We start from the raw sequence: 20,589 nt of genomic DNA on the forward strand, positions 1-20,589 counted from the left end.
CCGGGGCCCCCATACACCCTTCGTGGGCCCCTGCACTCCCACCTCGGGGCCCCTGCTCGCTCTTCGGGCCCCCGCACCCCCCCCCCGGGGCCCTGCTCGCTCCCCGGGCCCCCGCACACCCCCGGGGCCCCTGCTCACTCTCCGGGCCCCCGCACCCCCCCCCGGGGCCCCTGCTCGCTCCCCGGGCCCCCGCACCCTCCCCCGGAGCCCCCGCCTTCTATACTCACGTGCTGCTGCAGCCAGTGGGGTGACGCCGGTCCGTCCTCCGCAGCGCGCAGCGCGATACTGCCAGCACCTGCACAGGAAGAAAGCAGTCATCACTCTGAGACTGCTTCCTCCTGCAGTGTCGCTGCGCAGATGAGTCAGAGCCGCGCGGCACCGACAGTGACAGCAGACAGAGCAGGGAGACCGCTCCAGAGGGAATGGGATTGTTACTAATCATATCGGCAATGTGCCGATATGATTAGTGAAATTACCGGCCGGGGGGGGCCTCTCACACACATCCATAGGGGCCCAAGGGGGGTAGGGGGGTGGGGCCTAGAGGGCGTGGCCATCAATAGCAGGGGCCCACCGGGGGTTCTCCCGACCTCCTGGTGGGCCAGTCCGCCCCTGTCGGGGTCCCTCGGAATCTAGTTACGCCATCGGGGAGAAAATTTATCACATACATAGTATAAGGGGGCTATAAAAGGCAATTTTCTGACGACACCTTCTCATTTATTAATGAAGCTGACAAAATGGCAAAAATACAGAAAACAAGACCAAAATATCTGACATTTAAATGTCAATTCCATGATTTCGTACAAACTACTATGACAACACTGATCGATAGTAAAATCATACTTACCACTTGCAGCCACAGTATTGTATGCACCCAGATAAAGAAGACAAGTCTGTAAACAAAAAATAGAACATATAAGAATATGGACATAATGTGCCAAAATAGCAAAAAAAAAAAAAACAAAAACAAAAAAAAAGGAAGGTAAATGCCATCTACAGCCTTTATACCCATTTATCAGTACATGCAATGAGACTAAAGTCCATAACCTGTTTCGATAGTTGGCATACAGCCTGGAAAAGATTTGGAGACCGGTTATTTAGAAAAATATTACAGATAGGAGAATAGGGGAACTACTACAAGTTAAAAAAAACTTATTAAAGTGTCGTTTCAGCTTAATTTGAGTCTCTCTGTTTTTGCTTGTCTAGGGGCAGTATACTCTAAAACGTGGCAGTGTAATACCACAACCATGCCACGAGCGGAAATGTGTCCACTCAAATACTGCAAGCCTTCGGAGGAGCTCAGGGGCCAGATTTGGAGATCCAGAGCTGTGCTTACAAGCTCTAAAGCAAAAAGCTTGTAAGCGCTGCACTCCTCGCTACTGCTGGTAAGTTGGACAAAGAGCAGTAAACAATGAAATTAAAAATCCCTATATCCTTGAAATAAAAAATTGTTTAAAAGAACTGAAGTCCTCAGTGGTTGATACCTTTTAATGGCTAATATATATATATGTCCTTGAGATCAGATTTAACAAATAATTAAACAAGCAAAGTTGTTTTTCAATTTTATCCATTTAAGCAGACAAGTCTACACACAATAAGCGGAGAGACTAAAGTAATTATAACATTAATTCATTTTCTTAGCTCATAGTATGAATTACGTTTTGCACGTGTCATATCACACGGACCAGTAGGTGGCAGCATTTCTTAAAAAATGGAAAACAAGCAGCAGTTTTATTCCCCTACAATGCAGCTTTATTATATTCAGATCTATATCAATAGCTAGTTACAAAACATGACATTGTTCTAAAAAGTGATGTATAAAACCACACACAATGCACGTTCCATAAAGCAGAAGGCATCACTATTGACCAACCATAATCACCTGCAATTTCTGCACATTAATGTCACTGGGGAATATGGAGCCGGAGCTTTTGTTAGCAGAAAATAACATTTCTATCACAGATTAAAAACACCATTTTACATTTGCATGCTTATTTTTTTTATTACTAAGGTTTAGGCAGTTTTAAAAAAAAAAAAAAAAAAACACACACCTCTCCAAAATCCTTCTCAAGCTATGTGCACATTGAGGTTTTTGGACTTTTTGCAGCAGAAACTAAGCACAAACTACAGGCTTTTGAAGACTTTCAAGGAGGATTTGAGGATTTGAGTAGTTTTGTGCACACAATGTATTTTGAGCTCAGATGAACCTGACAAATACTTCAAGCAGAAGATGCTTCGGGAAACTATTATTTTTTTTTTATCCTGAAACATCTTGTGGTGATTGCGGCAGGGCTGTATTTTGCCTTCGTGCTGCCCTAGGCACTTTAAGTGGTCGCGCCCCTTAGTGGCAACGTAACACTGAGTTTTCGCACACGACCTCTTTTTAAGGCAGATCTACTCTGTAAAACACTTGAAAAAGTATCAATGAGAAACGAAGGGCACTAACCCCCCCCCAATGGGGATCACCACAGGCACATCAAAACATAGCATGACTATAAAATATTCCCACCACACCGTCCCCACTTATATACTGTGAATGTCACACTGCCCCTAATAAACTACACACTGCCCTCCCTTATAAATTATACCCACCACACCTTCCTCAATTATGAAATATGATCTGCACATTGACCTCACATCATGCTGCCCCCTCCTCACAATGTCCCATGCATGCTGCCCCCTCCTCACAATGTCCCATGCATGCTGCTCCCTCCTCACAATGTCCCATGCATGCTGCCCCCTCCGCACAGAGTCCCATACATGCTGCCCCCTCCTCACAGTGTCCCATGCATGCTGCCCTCTCCTCACAATGTCCCATGCATGCTGCCCCCTCCTCACAGTGTCCCATGCATGCTGCTCCCTCCTCACGGTGTCCCATGCATGCTGCCCCTCTCCATGAGCTCCTAATGCTGCCTTCCTCTTTTCCATAATGACACCTCCATGCTGCCCCATTCATCATACTAAGACCACCACACTAACGCTTATGCTGAGACCCCCCCCCCCCCCCACACACACACACACACACACTACCCCACTCTTGATATTGACTCCCCTACATTGCTCCACTCCATACTGAGCCCACACATGCTGCCCCTTCTCCATAATGAGCTCCCAATACTGCCCCCCTTTCATTCTGAGTCCTTACACTGACCCCCATCGATTTTGTCATTGCACTATCCCTCAACCCTTGTCCTCTGTCTCTAGCATTGGCCCCTCTCTCCCATTCCCCCAGCAGCAGCCTCTCTCCCCCGTCTCCAGCAGCAGCCTCTCTCCCAGCATCAACCTCTCTCCCCCAGCGTCCCCCAGCATCAGCCTCTCTCCCCCCCAGCCTCCCCCAGCTTCAGCCTCTCTCCCCCAGCTTCCCCCAGCATCAGCCTCTCTTCCCCAGCATCAGCCTCTCTCCCCCAGCTTCCCCCAGCATCAGCCTCTCTCCCCCAGCTTCCCCCAGCATCAGCCTCTCTTCCCCAGCTTCCCCCAGCATCAGCCTCTCTCCCCCAGCTTCCCCCAGCATCAGCCTCTCTGAACTGAGCATCAGCCTCTCTGCCCCCAGCATCAGCCTCTCTTCTCCCAGCATCAGCCTCCCCCCTCCCAGCCTCCCCCAGCATCAGCCTCCCCCCTCCCAGCCTCTCCCAGCATCAGCCTCTCCCAGATTCAGCCTCTCTCCTCCCAGCCTCCCCCAGCATCAGCCTCCCTCCACCCAGCCTCCCCCAGCATCAGCCTCCCTCCTCCCAGCCTCCCCCAGCATCAGCCTCCCTCCTCCCAGCCTCCCCCAGCATCAGCCGCTCTCCTCCCAGCCTCCCCCAGCATCAGCCTCCCTCAGCATTAGCCTCCCCCCTCCCAGCCTCCCCCAGCATCAGCCTCCTCCCTCCCAGCCTCCCCCAGCATCAGCCTCCTCCCTCCCAGCCTCCCCCAGTATCAGCTTCTCTTCCCCCAAGTCTCCCCCAGTATCAGCCTCTCTCCCCCCACCACACGCGCAGATCTCCGGTCTGCATTAGAGACACCCCCACGCTCCTTATGAATCTTCAGCTCTGCGAGCACTTGCCTGCTCCAGGGCCCGCCGTCATCTTCCTGGCTCATGTGAGTATCCTCTTCTGACACCGGCTTCCATCGCGGCGTCCTCTACGGCGTCCTGCTGTGAGCTCTGCATGTGACGTCCACACAGCATTGAATGCAGCACAGAGGAAGGAGCTAATTGGAGCGCCTGTGACCCCGGAAGTGCAGGCGCCGGCAGTTCCGAGGTCAATCAGCTCTCTGTGCCCTGCCGCCGCAGTTTGTCTGCATTCGCGTCTTAATTGACGCGGATACAAATAAATGGAGGTGCGCCTCTCCCCCCCTCTGAAAATACAGCGGATTTAATGGATGTGTAAAAAAAAAAAAAAGTTTTTGTTTTTTTTTACTGCTAGAAGGTGCCGCCCCCTGCATCCTGCCGCCCCAGGCATGGGACCACGGGTGCCTAATGGTAAATACGGCCCTGGTTTGCGGAGAGTTTTTCTGAGAATTTTGCCATGTTCTTTTGTTAATTTTTTTTTTTTTTTTTACAGTTGTTCTCACGCCATTGAATAATTAAGATGGCACTAGCAGTTTTTTGTTTTAAGCAGGAACAATGGCAAAACGGGTCAAAAAATATTCCGTCGTCTTCCGAACACCTTTTGAAATTTCCCATTGACTTGTATTGGAAAGTACAGACCACTTTCCGATCAGAAAAAGCCAGAAGAATGATTAGGACACACACAGTGGTCTCATATTAGATAATATATTATATATAAATAAATATACTATATATTATATATATATATATATATATATATATATATATATATATATATATATATATATATATATATATATATATATATAATAAATAAATAATTATTATCTAATATGAGACCACTGTGTGTCCTAATCATTCTCATATTATATTATAATATATATATATATATATATATATATATATATATATATATATATATATATATATATATATATATATATATAAGGCTGCTTTATCTCAAACAAAATACAGACACGAAAATCACTGAAGAAAGCAGTAAATAATCTAATATAACTAACTGATGCAGAAAACCTGCAGCATCAACAGCTCACCAAATACTTCATAAATGAGCATTTCCTGAGGAGTTTCCACTGGAAACACTTTTTGGGGTCTGATTCATGGAGACTGGCATAGCGCCCCCCCCCCCTCCCTCCTCTAAACCATTCTTGAGAGTAGAAGAGGCGCCAAATTCATTAAGAAGAACACACCTTCGTTCGCGACATTAGAAATGCTACACCAGCCAGAGCCAGAGGCCAGCACTTTTGATGAACCGCATGGGTGGGCATGGCTACCTCCGCAGCTCCTACCATTTTTGAAGCAACTGATCCAAAATGGTAAGAAAACGCCAAAAAAGTTCCAACATGTTGCGATTTGACTCCAAAATTAATAAAGTGCAAGAAAAAATAAAATCAGATGCCATATGGATCACCAGTATGGCGTTCGATTTTTATGGATGCATTACAATTCTTTAAGTGGGAAACTATAAACAAACAGTCTTGTAAATTAATTAAGATTAATAATTGCGGAGTTAAAAAAAAGGATTGCATACGGACAGCACATGGATGACAAGAAAAAATCATCCCACTTTTCTGGCTGAGAATGGGACCTATTATTTTTATGTGCTTTAGCCAAAAGGGACAGCACCACACCCTACTAAACCTGCTAGTTTACTGCTTCGAGTTCACATTGGCTCGGATTTAGAATTTTTCTCGCCTGCCTTTCTGTTTCTGACCCAGCAAATCCACTATTTCTGCCAATCTGCTCCACCGCCCAGCGGCTACTCCAAAGACTCAACCCAAGGCATCTGTGTTGTGCAGTGGTGACAGCCAGGACTCCCTTGGGACTTGATACAGAATCTAATGCAAAGCCCTATTTAGACCTGAAAGGCGACCAAAGACAGAACAACCATTACAATGACCATTTTAGAAGACCCTATTAATCCACTTATATAACTCTATATACACTTAAACCACTTTGAGGAAACTGCTTACATTTCAAGAATGGTCTGAGGGAGTATGAGATTGCAGCATGAAGTTGAATCCCTCCTGCTGTGTTATATTTAGTAGTACAATGTAATTATGGGGAAGTATGTTTTTCTTTATTCTCAGACCTGGCACATAACATATCTTTTCCCTATGAATGCTTTAATTGAAGACTAGCTACTCACGTCATCACTAGGAAATAGCCAATTGTGCATTTTTCTTATTTTTTACTTCCTTATAGTATAATGTAGTCAGCGAAAAAAAATACCTGATAACAAAAGTTAGTTATACTGCCAAAATAGCATAAGAACACAAAGAAATAAGGTACAAGGTCCAGTCTGTGAAGCAGAAAAAGTAAAATCCCTAAAAAAACGGTTCACAAACTTGGCTAATGAGGTGGTGATTAACCAAAGATGGCAATGCTCAGAAAGATAAATCATTTTCTGTAGGATTTCTACAAGACTGATTGTTTTTGATTCATGCAGAAAATATTGTAGACTGACAATCAATGATTTCTAGGAGAAAGGTTTCTTGGTGGCGGTTATCGTAAAGAAACAAAATCTGGTATTGCAGGTACAGCCCATGGTTAAGAATGATTTCGGAAAATAAAAAAAAAAATGTCATTTCTCAGTGCAGGGTGTACACCGCTATTTCGGTATTGTGCCACCTGTCATGTGACTACACAGCACTTCTGCTTTCTAATATAGAGGGGAAACTCTGTTTCCTATATTTTCCATTATTGCCACACAAGCTTATTGTAAAATGTATAAAATTAAAAAAAAAAAATAAAGTCAATTCTGTAAAAGAGACAGTTTTAAGGTCAGAGCCAATGGGCTGGGAATAGCCAATCTAAATATGTAATGGGACCGCTATGGGGTCACAAGGTATCCCATTTCATACGAAATGTGCTCAATGCTGTATGTCGCTGGCTCTTGCATGTAGCATTGATGGGACTTTTTTTTTCTTTTTTTTTTTTAGAAAGTTCTGCAGCCACCAGTAGGTAGGACGTACACTGTGGGTGCAATTATTAGGCAAATTGTAATTTTAAGGAGTCATTTTATTATTGAACAACTACAGTGCTGCCGTCAATCTAAAAACGTTAATAAACCTGAATATTGAAAAACATAAAAGTGAGGTTTTGTCTTAGAAGAATATTTCTGCATGCAGAATTATTATGCAACTTAATGAAATACATAGTTTCCATCTCAAATGTTTATTGTCATCTGTTATAGTGAGAATAATAACCAAACAACTCAAAATGTACAAAATCCATATCTGACATTTCTCAAAAAAAATCCCAATGACCAATATAGCCGCCCTTCTTTTTAATAATAAGTTTTAAGCTGCATCCATGGAGTCTGTCAGTTTCTTAACCCTGGAACGCATACCTGGGGCTTCGCAGGCCTGCTAGGTTACTTGTTTTCTATTATAGATTTCTATGGTTGCGCGTTCTAGGGTTAATCTGTTGATGATCAACTTTTTGGGCGATACCAACCACAGCCCCCAGATACTGATCAGATAGATGACTGTTCTTCCCCGTAAATATACCGGTAAAGAAGGGCCCAGAAGTTCTCAGTAGGGTTTAGGTCTGGTGAGGAGGCTGCAGGGTCATTATTCATTCACTTCTAAGGCCTTTACCGGCAAGCAAGCAGTGGAGACGTTGATGCTGCGATGAAGATTGTCCTGTAGGAAAATCGTGGTTTTCGGATTCCTGTACCACTCGTTGAAAAAAGTGTCTTCTAAAAAAAGATGTTATTGTGTTCATCTTCAACCCCAAAAAGTCCAACTAGGTCTTCATTAATAAAACCAGCTCAAAGCAGGACCCACCTCCACCTTAGTGGCGTCTGAGTAGAAATAGGAGGTCTTTGCCGGTTACTAATCCAGGCATGGCCTATCCATCTGGTCGAGCAAAACTCACTCATCCCATCGGTCCATGAAACCTTTGCACAATCTGTGTTCAGATATTTTTTGGCCCAGTCTTGAGGTTTCCACTTCTATATCTTGTTCAGTGCTCAGAGACATGGCCGAGGTAAGGAAGGCAGGAACCCGAACACAAGTGAACACCATGTACTACTGGTCTTGCTCAGTGGTGGTTGAGTTTCAGCCTCCTTACCTCAGCCGTGTCTCTAACCACTAAACACCTTCTACTTCTGGGCTCTACAGGAAGGTTGCAGTTCTGGCTGGAATATGACTGCACTGGAGGATAATGGCTTCCTAGTCACTTCACATTCAAATCTTTGGCTGTTAATGTTTTTTGATACACAAAAACAAAAGATTAGCAATTTAAAGAATTACATTCCTGTGCAAGACTTGTAACAATTTTTGACTTCTCAGAGTCACTTAAATCTCTTTTTTGGCCTATCTTGCCTGAGGAAAACAAACTGCCTAATAATTCTGCACACCTTGATAAAAGGGTGTTGTATCCTTAGGCTGCACCCTCCATCATTGCACAAATACACATCACCTTATCTGGTTCAGCCAATAAGTATTCAAATTTATACAGTTTGGAAGTAGAAAATCTGCATAAAATAAGAATATGGCCCAAATATTCACTGCCTAACTATTTTGCACACAGTCAAAATAATTAGGTAGACTTCAAAATAATACAGCAGGCCTCCCCCTCTCAGCAGGCCTCCCCCTCTCAGCAGGCCTCCCCCTCTCAGCAGGCCTCCCCCTCTCAGCAGGCCTCCCCCTTCTCAGCAGGCCTCCCCCTTCTCAGCAGGCCTCCCCCTTCTCAGCAGGCCTCCCCCTTCTCAGCAGGCCTCCCCCTCTCAGCAGGCCTCCCCCTCTCAGCAGGCCTCCCCCTCTCAGCAGGCCTCCCCCTCTCAGCAGGCCTCCCCCTCTCAGCAGGCCTCCCCCTCTCAGCAGGCCTCCCCCTCTCAGCAGGCCTCTCCCTCTCAGCAGGCCTCTCCCTCTCAGCAGGCCTCTCCCTCTCAGCAGGCCTCTCCCTCTCCCAGCAGGCCTCCCACTTCCAGCAGGCCTCCCACTTCCAGCAGGCCTCCCACTTCCAGCAGGCCTCCCACTTCCAGCAGGCCTCTCCCTTTGAAGTCAACAATAATTTTGTTACCTGTTGGCTCCCCCTAGTGGTGGTTACTGGTAGCCACAATCTTATTTAATTCCTTATCTATAGAACTGCTCATACAGAAAACAAAAATGGTGCTCCAGCCTAAAAAAAGGAATTCATTTTAGCAATATTTCCAAATGGTAAAGGGCGCCAACTTGATGATGTTCAAAGTTCCAACTACTTGGCCTAGCATGTATCCCAAAAAAATAGAGCTCCTCAAATCCCTATCTGACCGGAGGGGTGGCCAGATGAGCGCACACTCGCGATGGCTCTGCTTGACAGCCCCTCTCAGGGACATCTTTCTACTATTTCAACATTTACAAAACTAAACACCTAAATTCTACGTCCTCCAACATGGTGTTTTCCAGTTATCATTACACCACAGCGCCTGTCTTCTGACTACCGGCTGAAATCATAAAAACTTCCTCAACAATCATTGATAATAGGAAGTGGTAATGTAGAATAATAAAGTAATAAAAAGTGTCAAAGTCTTCTAATGTTATAAATCAAATCAATGATCTAGAATGCCAAATATAACATTATTGGTGTGACCAGAGGATGGGCTACTTTTAGTCCTGACATTTCCTGGTTGGCAGCAAAAGATAAAAAGTTTAATATTAATTGAGAAAGGGTTTAAACAAAGCAACATGATGATCTAATCTACATTGTATGGGATAATCCACTAATCCCTTGTGCATTTTTCGATATAACGATTTGTATAGTCATTTTTTGGAATACATTTTCTTCACGTATTTGAACATGACTTAAAGCTTAATTTAAGCTCGAATATTAAAAATGCAAATCGTGGGTTAAAGGGTTAATTCCAACATTGCAAATTATCACCCATCCACCAGAACATAGGTGATAACGTCCAGATTGATGACAGCCTAACCGCTTTGATCACCTGTCCTGAGAATGGGCCACTGAAATGCCCCATCAGAATAGAGTATTGGAGAATATAATTATATATATATATATATATATATATATATATATATATATATATATATATATATATATATATATATGTATATATATTACACACACACACACACACACACACGCACACCAATAAACATCTCACTGTTATTTTTACTTATACCCTAGGAGATAACATGCATTGTTGTAAAGGAGATCTGCCACCAGGTTTTTGTTATGTAATCTTAGAACAGCATGCTGTAGGGGCAGAGATCTGGATTCCAGCTATGTGTCACTTAGTTTACTGGGTGCAATAGTTGTGATAGAGTCACAGGTTTCTCTGCTGCAGATCTCAAAATGCTGAGCCCTGTATATGTGCGGCCTCAGCACTGATTACTGTGTACAATGTATATTGACAAAAACCTGCTAATCAGTGCTGATGGTGTGGCTGGACTAGTAAGCATTAGACACAGTATTGTAGCGATAATCTCCTGCTGATAAAACACTGATTGTATTGAAACTACAGCACCTAGTCCAGTAAGTGACACATCAATAGAATCAAACTAAGACTGGGGTCACACGGGGATTACTGCAATCCCCTCGCATGACACTCGGCTCTCGCTGGCAGCACAGCAGGAGCAGAGTGTTATGCGAGTGTCCCTGCGACTGAGGTCCGACTGTGCGAGCGGACCTCAGCTGCGGGGGGCGGGCCGGCTCTGAGGAGGGGAGGGAGGGATTTCTCTCCCTTTCTCCTCCGTAGCCAGCTATTGCAATTCTCGCTCTGCACTTGCGGTACACCGGTGTACCGCGAGTGCAGTGTGATTTTCCTCTCGCCCCATACACTTGAATGGGTGCGAGAGAAAGAGTCTCGCATTACAGTCACAGCATGCTGTGATTGTTTTCTTGGTCCGATTAGGGCTGAACCAATAATCGCTCATGTGCGCTGACACACAGGCTAATATTGGTCTGAGTGGAATGCGATCACGGTATATTTACATTAGATAAAAAGTTATATTATTGTGTACATTAGCAAACATTGGTATTGGACAATGGGCATCAGCATAAGGGGTGGGAAGTGATTGAAAGATATGTGACACCACCACTCCATAGCCTAGCATGTATGTGAAGATCAAGGTGTGTCTGTAAAAGTAAATCAAAAAGCCTGCACATTCTTAACCTTTACAATTGAATGTGAAATTTACAAAGGAAAAGGAAAAAAAAAACTAAATACAGTGGCTTGCAAAAGTATGGACACCCCTGGTCAAAATTACTGTTATTGTGAACATTTAAGCAAGTTGAAGATGAAATTATCAACATGGGTTGAAAAGCCACTCTGCCAGGAAGAAGCCATTACTCCAAAAGAAACATATAAAAAAAGCCAGATAAATGTTTGCAAATGCACACAGGACCAAAAATCTTAAATTTTTGGAGACATGTCTTGTTGTCTGCTAAAACGAAAATTTAATTTTTTGGCCATAATGACCATCGTTATGTTTGAAGGAAAAAGGGAGAAGCTATTAAGCCTAAGAACACCATCCCAACTGTCAAACACGGTGGAAGCATCATATTGTGGGGTTGTTTTGCTGCAGGAGGGACTGATGCACTTCACAAAATAGATGGCATCATGAGCAAAGACGATTATGTGGCAATACTGAAGAACATCTAAAAACATTAGCCAGTAACTTAAAGCTTGGGCGGAAATGGGTCTTCAAAATAGACAATGACCAGAAGCATCCTGCCAAACTAGTTACAAAGTGCTCAATGTTTTGGAGTGGCCATCACAAAACCCTGATCTCAATCCTATTGAGATCAAGGCTTAAATCTTATAGGCACCCGGCAATTGCTGCAAAGCTTTAAACCCTTCTAACATCCTAATGAAAGGAAGTTTGAAAAATGAGGTTGAGGTAAAGTAGACGTATTACTGTATAGTGTGACTATCTGGGTATAAATAAAAAGTTTTAAATATGGCAATTTTTATAACTAGTGCTAACTAGTGATGAGTGGGCACTACCATGTTCGGGTGCTCGGTACTCGTAACTAGTGATGAGTGGGCACTACCATGCTCGGGTGCTTAGTACTCGTAACTAGTGATGAGCGGAAACTACCATGCTCGGGTGTTCAGTACTCGTAACTAGTGATGAGCGGGCACTACCATGCTCGGGTGCTCGGTACTCGTAACTAGTCATGAGTGAGCACTACCATGCTCAGGTGCTCAGTACTCGTAACTAGTGATGAGTGAGCACTACCATGCTCAGTACTGGTAACTAGTGATGAGTGAGCACTACTATGCTCGCGTGCTCAATACTCGTAACTAGTGATGAGCGAGCACTACCATGCTCGGGTGCTCAGTAATCGTAACTAGTGATGAGCGAGCACTACCATGCTCGGGTGCTCTGTACTCGTAACTAGTGATGAGCGGGCACTACCATGCTTAGGTGCTCGGCACTCGTAACGTGCAGTTGGATGCTCGTATGGTTGTGATTTGAGTACCCGAGTATAATGAAATAGTGAACTCGAGCATTTTTCTGGGAAATCTTCCAGAAAAAGAGCTTAAGTTTCCCGTTGACTGTCATACTTGGGTACTCGAGTCGCAGCCATTCAAGCATTCTACTGCTGATTACGAGTGTCAAGCATGGTAATGCTTGCTCATCACTAGTGATAAGTCACTGATTGGTGGGGTCTGACACCAGGGACCAGCACTGATCAGCAGGGCTGGGCACGTTTTATCCCCATTAGAATGGAATGACGCAGCAAGGTGCATGTGCGACCGGAGGGCCATTCATTCTCTGCTTTTGCACAGTGTGGATACAGGTGTATATAACACAATTTAGGGGATTTTCTTGAGGTTCGCCACACAATCTTCTGTTTTAATACCTATACACAGTGATTGAGATGTTCATTTTTTTATATACTATAGGGTTAGTATCATGCAATAATACCTGGTGGTCTGCTTCAATGTTTAATTGAGCCATTTAATCTTTTTATTCAACTCATAGGAGTATTATCAAGGTTTCTAAATTGAAAAAAACACAACAAGAACACTAATCAGTGTTTTTTTTTTGTTTGTTTTTTTACAGTCGGTGAAATAAGTATTGAACTACCAATTTTCTAAGCTGCTACTGACCTGGATTTCTCACCAGATGTCAGTAACAACCCATCCAATCCACAGAAGCGAAAAAATTAAACCATAAATATCTAAAAATGAAGTTGTGTGTAATATTGAGGTATGGAACACCGTTAAAGTATTGAACACATGAAGAAAGCGGTAAAATAACACGACAACAGTTCAAATCTATCAATAATTAGAAAACAATCCTGCCAACTGATGGCCTATAAAAAGGGGTCTCATTACCAAGGTGCCACAAAAATAAACCCAAAACATCTCATGATGGGTAAAACCAGTGAGCTGTCTCACAAGCATTGCAACCTTATTATTGCAAAACATACTGATAGCAATGGTTAAAGAAGAGATTTTAAATTCATGAAGGTTACAGAGTACTGTTGGGGCCATAATCTGGAAATGGAAATATCATTTCACCATAAACCGGCCATAACCACAGGTGCTCCCCGCAAAATTTCAGACAGAGGCGTGAGAACAATTATCAGAAGAGTTGTCCAAGAGCCAAGGAGTCGGACCACCTATTGAGAGCTATTGGATGTCTTGAATCAGCAGGTACAATTGTATCAAAGTAAATAATAAGTAAGTAATGTACTCGCCCTTCATGGCCTGTATGCACACTCACCACACAGGACTCCATTGCTGAACTAAAAGCATGTTAAAGCAAGTTTAAAGTTTTCTCAGAAACATTTAGATAAGTATTAGGGATGATCGAATACTTCGATTATCCGGCTTCACGAATATTTTCCGAATACCTTGCCGATATTCGACTATTCGCGAATATTCGATGCGCAATGTAAGTTTATGGGAAACCCGAATAAGAACTATTCAGGCTTCCCATACACTTACATTGCGCATCGAATAGTGGCGAGGTATTCGGAAAATATTCGCGAAGCCGGATAATCGAAGTATTCGATCATCCCTAATAAGTATGTAAACTACTAGACAAAATCGTTTGGTCAAATGAGACCAAAATTGAACTCTTTAGAGGCCATAATACACACCATGTTTGGAGGTTAAAATGCAAATCACCCCAAAAACACCAACAACTGAAGTTTAGAGGCGGCAACATCATGGCGTGGGACTGTTTTTCAGCATACGGCAAACTTCATACAATTGATGGAATGGAATAGATAAATTAAGGCTACTTTCACACTTGTGTTCAGCGCAGTCAGTCACTATGGAGAATAGCGCAGTCCGTTAACGCACTGCGCTATTCTCCATAGACTTGTATGGACGACGCACTGTAACGCAAGTGTCAGCGTTGCATCCGCTGGACGACGCAGCGTCGTTATTTTGATGCTGCGCCGGGCGGATGGAACGCTGCATGTAACGTTTTTTTGAGCAGCGGAAACCTTTATTTTTCACTGCACATGCTCTCTTTTTTTTTTTTAATCACAAACTTTATTTTATTTCTCGGTGGCCGAACGTTCAGCTGAGCGCTCGGCCGCCGGCATGTCAGGGCACTCAGCTGAGCGCTCGGCCGCTGGCATGTCAGGGCACTCAGCTGATCGCCCGGCCGCCGGCATGTTATAGCGCTCAGCTGAGCGCTCGGCCGCCAGCATGTGAGAGTGCTCGGCCGCCGGCTATTAAGAGCGATCAGCTGATCGTTCACAATAGTCGGCTGCCGGTACTGTAAAGAAGAAAATAAATAAATAAATAACGCTTTCCGTTATTTTGTACGATCCGTAGCATTGCGTTGTACCACTATATGCAACGCATCCGTTGCATCCGTCACACAACGCAATGCTACGGAAGCCGTCCAACGCAAGTGTGAAACTAGCCATACTGAGACATTATTGCTAAAAATCTGATGCTATATCTCTCTTTCTTTGTGTGTGTGTGTGTATATGTGTACATTAATATATTATATATATATATATATATATATATATATATATATATATATATATATATATATATATATATATATATATATATATATATATATATATATATATATATATATATAAATAATTCACACATTATTGCCATCGCTCAAAACATGGCAATATAATACAAAAAATCCTCACATTGTCACAGGATCTGATAACATATTATGGAGAAGTTAACTGTTCCTCTACAAAAATGTGAATTTATTGTGTTAATCCATCTGTGACTATGAACTACTGAGCTGTGATAAATGTTCTTATCAGTCCGGTCAGGTATGCAGGGCAATCTTACTGACACATACTAGTGCAGAGGAAATGAAAGTAAATTACAAGAAAAAAAAAAAAAACAGAAGTTCACCACAGATGATGTAGCTACAGGTGGTGGAGAGGCCGCTGCAACCACGGGGTCCAGGTATTTTCGAGGTCTTAAAGTGAACCTGTCAGGTCCTGTATGCACCCAGAACCAAGAGCGGTTCTGGGTGTATATTGCTAATCCCTGACAAGCAGTCTCAGCCTATAGTAGCATAGATAAAGAGATCTTAGAAAAAGTATCCTTTATGGATATGCTAATGAGGCCAGGGACTAGTCGCAAGGGCGTTACTTTCCTTAACTAGTTGGTTACTTTAGCATGTAAGCATGCCCAAAGGGGACACGAATCCGCCATCTTCCAGGACTCTGGGTTCCGCAGCCACGAAGGTGACCCTTTGGATCAGGATCTGTCATCAGGGACATGTTCTCTCTACATGTCTCGGGTACCTCTCACCTCTCTCTGCTTCCTGTCTTACCCTTTTTATCTAGCCTACTCTCCTCCCATTTCGCTCTGCCTGCCCATCCAGGTGCCAGGACAGCCATGCTATAAACACTGCCACCTGGTGGCTTTTTATCCAATTTACATGCACATTATACATTACACTTACATTTTACACAGTTTACATACACATAACACACTATGCATAGACCATCCATGTGCCAGATACTTCTGCAGGGTGGGGCTTAACCCTTACCCTCCTACACTGTCGTGCCAGCAGAGAGTTGACAGCGACCATGCCTCTAACACTGTGCATTCATTAGCATGTTAACACACCCACAGGGGCGTACTTACATGCTAAGGGGGCCGACTAGCCAAGGGAAGTAACGCCCTTGTGACTAGTCCCTGGCCTCATTAGCATTACACCGTTATACAAGCTGTGCACTGACTACTGTACATTGTATCAAAGTGTCAGATCTTTAGTGCTGTCCCATGAAAGATATAATAAAATATTTACAAAAATGTAATGGGTGTACTCACTTTTGTGATAAACTATGCATTTTTTGAAAATCAATACAATGTTTCAACAAAATAAATCACTGTCTGAAATACTGTACTTATGCACATTAAGTAGAATAAAAAAAAATGCATTTTTATTAAAGGGGGCATGCTAGTGGCCCAAAGACTTCCTAAGTGGTTATTAGGACATTGTATGGATTGGTTTACTTAAAAAAAAAAAAAAAAAAAAAAAAAAAAAAAAGCAGCATTTTTGTTAATATAAGGAGATTAATCACTGAGATCTCTGGTACCAGATCTCAAGGGATTGGGAGAGACATTGGTACATTTTGCAAGAACCTGGTTTCACCCAACAGAGGACGTTAGAGGACCATTAGGTTGCCCCCTTATGACTGCAGATACCATCGTTGCGATCCATGGAGACAAATTTAGCCCATCTCTGTTTCCGTGTTTGGCTTCTTCTATTTCTTGTTTAATATTTTACAGATAGTTCAATAAAGCTTATGTGGATCTTGCTCTATACACGGATTTCGCAGTTTAGGGTTTAGTGCATTTATACAAATACAGAAACTATCTACATGTACATAAGTGATCGTGTGCAGCCAAAAACGCAGGTGAACTGGTCCTGTACATGGATCAGTTTTTATTATTGCTTTGACTACTTTTGACTATTACTAGTCATGGAGTCCACCATCGGAGCTGTGAAGGTTTTTTTTTTTTATTTATATGGATTAAAACTTTAAGTAAATGAAAACATTCCAAACTGTTAAAAATTGAAAATATAAAATAACATTTTCCTGTTCTTTGGGATTGTGTCGATCTGAACAAGACCCCAAATCATACCTGGCTGTATAGTAGGATGCCTAGTTAATGCTCCAGGCAGTGAGCCGGGTCCCGACTGTAACATCAGCCAGAGACCCCGCTGCGATCATGGGGGTACAGTGCCTGAACCCCAGCTGCAATCATGAGGATACAGTGCCTGAACCCCCGCGATCACCATAACTAAAAAAAAAAGCACAAAAATAAAAAAGAAAAAATGCGCAAAATAAAAAGTGTGTTTTTTCAGCTACTTTTCCTGCCAAACTATGCTTTTTTGTGTGCAGAAAAGAAACACAAAAAATGAACGTGGGAACATAGCCTAAATCTTTAGGCTAGGTCATCAATGTCTGATCCACCCAGGGGCCGACACCCCGCAGCCCCGACAATCAACTGTTGACAATCTCACCTGTTGACGATCTTTGAGGACAGATTTGAGAAAGTTGGTCCTAGAAAATACATGACGTCTGTTGATGACATCATGGCTTTACTTTCTAAATACCATCCACCAGCTGCTTTTATTAGAAGGTACATATTTACATGGTTGGAGGAGACACACACACTTCTGGGAATTGCACACAAAAGGTCTACAAGAACATATAAACACCAGTGTAAAGAGCCAAAGCGCAGGTGGCGGCTTACTGAATGCAATCCAAAATAGATAAAAATTAAGATAGCGCCTGCCTTACTTTCCACACTTAACATAGTCTGGATAAGGAAACTTTTTCCGGGTTCACCAATTATCAGCCGGTGGGCACGGCCATACAAGTACCAATGTCACTTGCAAAGGACAACAGGGACAACATCGATTCGACTTTAATAGATACAGGAATAGAGATCATTTTCTGAAGGTAGGATTAGCCAATCGTTGTTAAAAAAATTTCAACTGTTTCCTAACGGAATTTGTATAAAAAAGTTTCTTAGGACTTTCAGTCTATTAGAATGCAACCCACTGGCTGACAGACCAAAAAGCGTCTCTGTGTAAAAACTATATATGGGCTCTTTGCAGCCCAAGAGCTAATAAAAATGCACAATTCCTCCTGCTCTGGAGATATAAATGGCCCCCCCTACCTCTTGGGCCCATGAACGGCAGCACAGGCTGCACCAATGATATGTCCACATTTTGTGATTGCACCACAGTTTGGCTTCATAATGATGCAAAGATCTCAGATCTGCAAATACTTGGGCAAAGAATAATACTAGGTAGGGCATGTGATGAGCGAAGGTTCCCAACTTGAAAAGGAGCAATGGCAGCGCATGTGCCATTGAGCACTGAAGACAATGAAAGGAGCCGGTTTGAGCTTGCGATGCCATCTCTACATTTAAATGGGTAACTTCAAAGCCCCATTCTCAGGATTGGCAGGGTGTCGTGCGGTGTTCAGCATTTCACTCGTTGGGTGTCATGGTGGCGTTGGACTCAGTTCACACTGCTGAGTCTGAAAAACAACCTGGGATCCCTTAGTTGCACAGCCTGTCATGGATGTCGGCTGGTTCTGGCTTCACTGCTCTACAGTACAGCAGGAATTAATTCCTGCTGGCTTGTGATCCTCTGCTGGGAGCTCAGGCTCAGCTGCCTTCAGCCTTTATAAGAGATAGAGATATTGCATTGCTCCCACCTAGCCAGAATCCTACTCCACACTGATGAGGGGCAATAACCCGAAACAGCTGTCTGTGGATGGATACCTGGCCTTGGTATTTCCCTTGTCATATCTTTAAACTTGTCAAAAAGTTGGATATTGACTAAAAGGGCCACTTAATATGGTGGTTATGGTGGTCTCCTAAAAAGAGCCACCCCTTGGCTGGGCCCTTCCCGGAGGGATATCTGGCTGGTTTCTGTGTTGAGACTCCTAACAGAGGCTCCACAGACTTTTTTGATTCAGCCTTTATAAGGCTCTGGATACAGTTTCGCTCTTTGGTTCCTGTGGTTATCCTGCTTTATGGTGATCTACAAATAGTGGTTTTGTGCGATGTGTGAGTCCTCCACTTGGGTGTTCATTCCATACCCCTCGTTTTACTCCCCAGTTCACATACTGTCCCCCCTTCATGTTTAAGTGCAGTGTGTGCGAGTTTTCGTTTACCCTTGTCTGTGCCTATTTTTGGGATTTTGGTTACTGGGCTTCTGGCCCTCTCCCAGGGTGGGGAAGAGTAGCATCAGGGCTCGGACAGGAGACAAGATCACACTGGGTACTCGAACCTGGCAACCATTGAGCCCGTCTTCGAGATAAGGGACAGCGCAGGGGCCCCAGCCTTAAGGTCAGTCTAGGAGCCCCTGTTCCTCCCGTATTTACACCGCAATACAGAGGTTCCAATGATCAAAAAGATGAAACCTATAATCTGGATGGAGATAATTTGGTAATGAGAAATAATCCCTCTGTAAGCCTAGAGATAGTCATTCACCAGTGAAAGCACTTCCTTATCACTAGATGATTAATATCCGTATCCAAAAAAAGTCTTTCATGACAAGTTCTCCATTAAGTCTTATCAGATAAAGCCGATATGACAGATGAGCTTCCGTCTTCTGGAAATTTTTGAAATTTTACGGGAACTATATTCAGTGTTATCTATTGAAAATATAATAGGAACTATGAATGCGAGTTCGGCCTAAAACTTCTACAATCTCTGATTCTATTGAAATGTATTTATCAGAGGAAGGACAGAAGTTTTGATCAGTGGAGCCTGAAACATATGCCAACCACTAAATCGAAGGGGTGAATGCTTTGAGTGCTTTGCCCTTGTGACATTAATTGGCTTAGCGCCGTATAAGTCTACAAACCGAATACTTGTCTTTCCGCGGAGAGACAAACAAAACCAAAGACAAAAGGGTCACGGTCATTAGCGGAGAACTTCTGCTTCTTCATATTACTGATAAGAGGATAGGTGGTTGGTGCCAACACCCAAATCCCCACAATTAAAGCATCTGACGTTATAAGGACACGTCATGAATTTTATAAAACAATATTCCCCGAGTTTCCATTGTTCCTGTTGTAAATATTTATTGGTATAGGTAGGTTTCCTTCTGGATTAATCTCTCCCTTTTGGATCCAGCAGGAGCTCGACTTCCACCCAGCTGCTGATCATCAGCATTATCTTGGTGCTTAATTACCCCTTCCTTCCTTCCTTAGGACTGGTGTTGGGGATATTTTTCAGTTCCTTCAAGCTCTGGTTGCAAGAAGGTGGCTTGTACTCCTCTGTGGTATTGTTGCTGAAAACTTTCCTGAACTTCTATCTGAGTCATCTAATAAGTAGTTCATACTGTTTCCCCTGTGTGTTCCCCTTGTTTCTTCTCTAGGGTTTAGTGAGGTTGATGAAGAGCTCATCCCATCCATTCCCTATTTAGGGCCCAGCACTACGGATACCTAGGGTCAGGTATCCAGCTCGGCACATAGATGCGGAACCTATCTAGGGTGGTGAGGGACCCCATGGGACCAGCAGTAGGTTCAGTCAGGGGTCACTATTTTCCTTTCCCTAGACACAGGGTATCCCTTCC

At 43.4% G+C, this 20,589-nt stretch overlaps 1 protein-coding gene across 1 annotated transcript in view; it reads right to left on the bottom strand.

The window, feature by feature from the left end:
- PTPRH (protein tyrosine phosphatase receptor type H) overlaps positions 1 to 20,589 on the bottom strand; it is a 199,538-nt gene that overhangs the window by 87,981 nt on the left and 90,968 nt on the right. The window contains exon 2 of the mRNA XM_075327496.1: positions 845 to 890. Within this exon, the coding sequence (XP_075183611.1) occupies positions 845 to 890 (46 nt within the window). The remainder of the gene's footprint in view (positions 1 to 844; positions 891 to 20,589) is intronic.

This window comes from Anomaloglossus baeobatrachus, chromosome 11 (assembly GCF_048569485.1).
Source record: "Anomaloglossus baeobatrachus isolate aAnoBae1 chromosome 11, aAnoBae1.hap1, whole genome shotgun sequence".
Lineage (NCBI taxonomy): Eukaryota > Metazoa > Chordata > Amphibia > Anura > Aromobatidae > Anomaloglossus > Anomaloglossus baeobatrachus.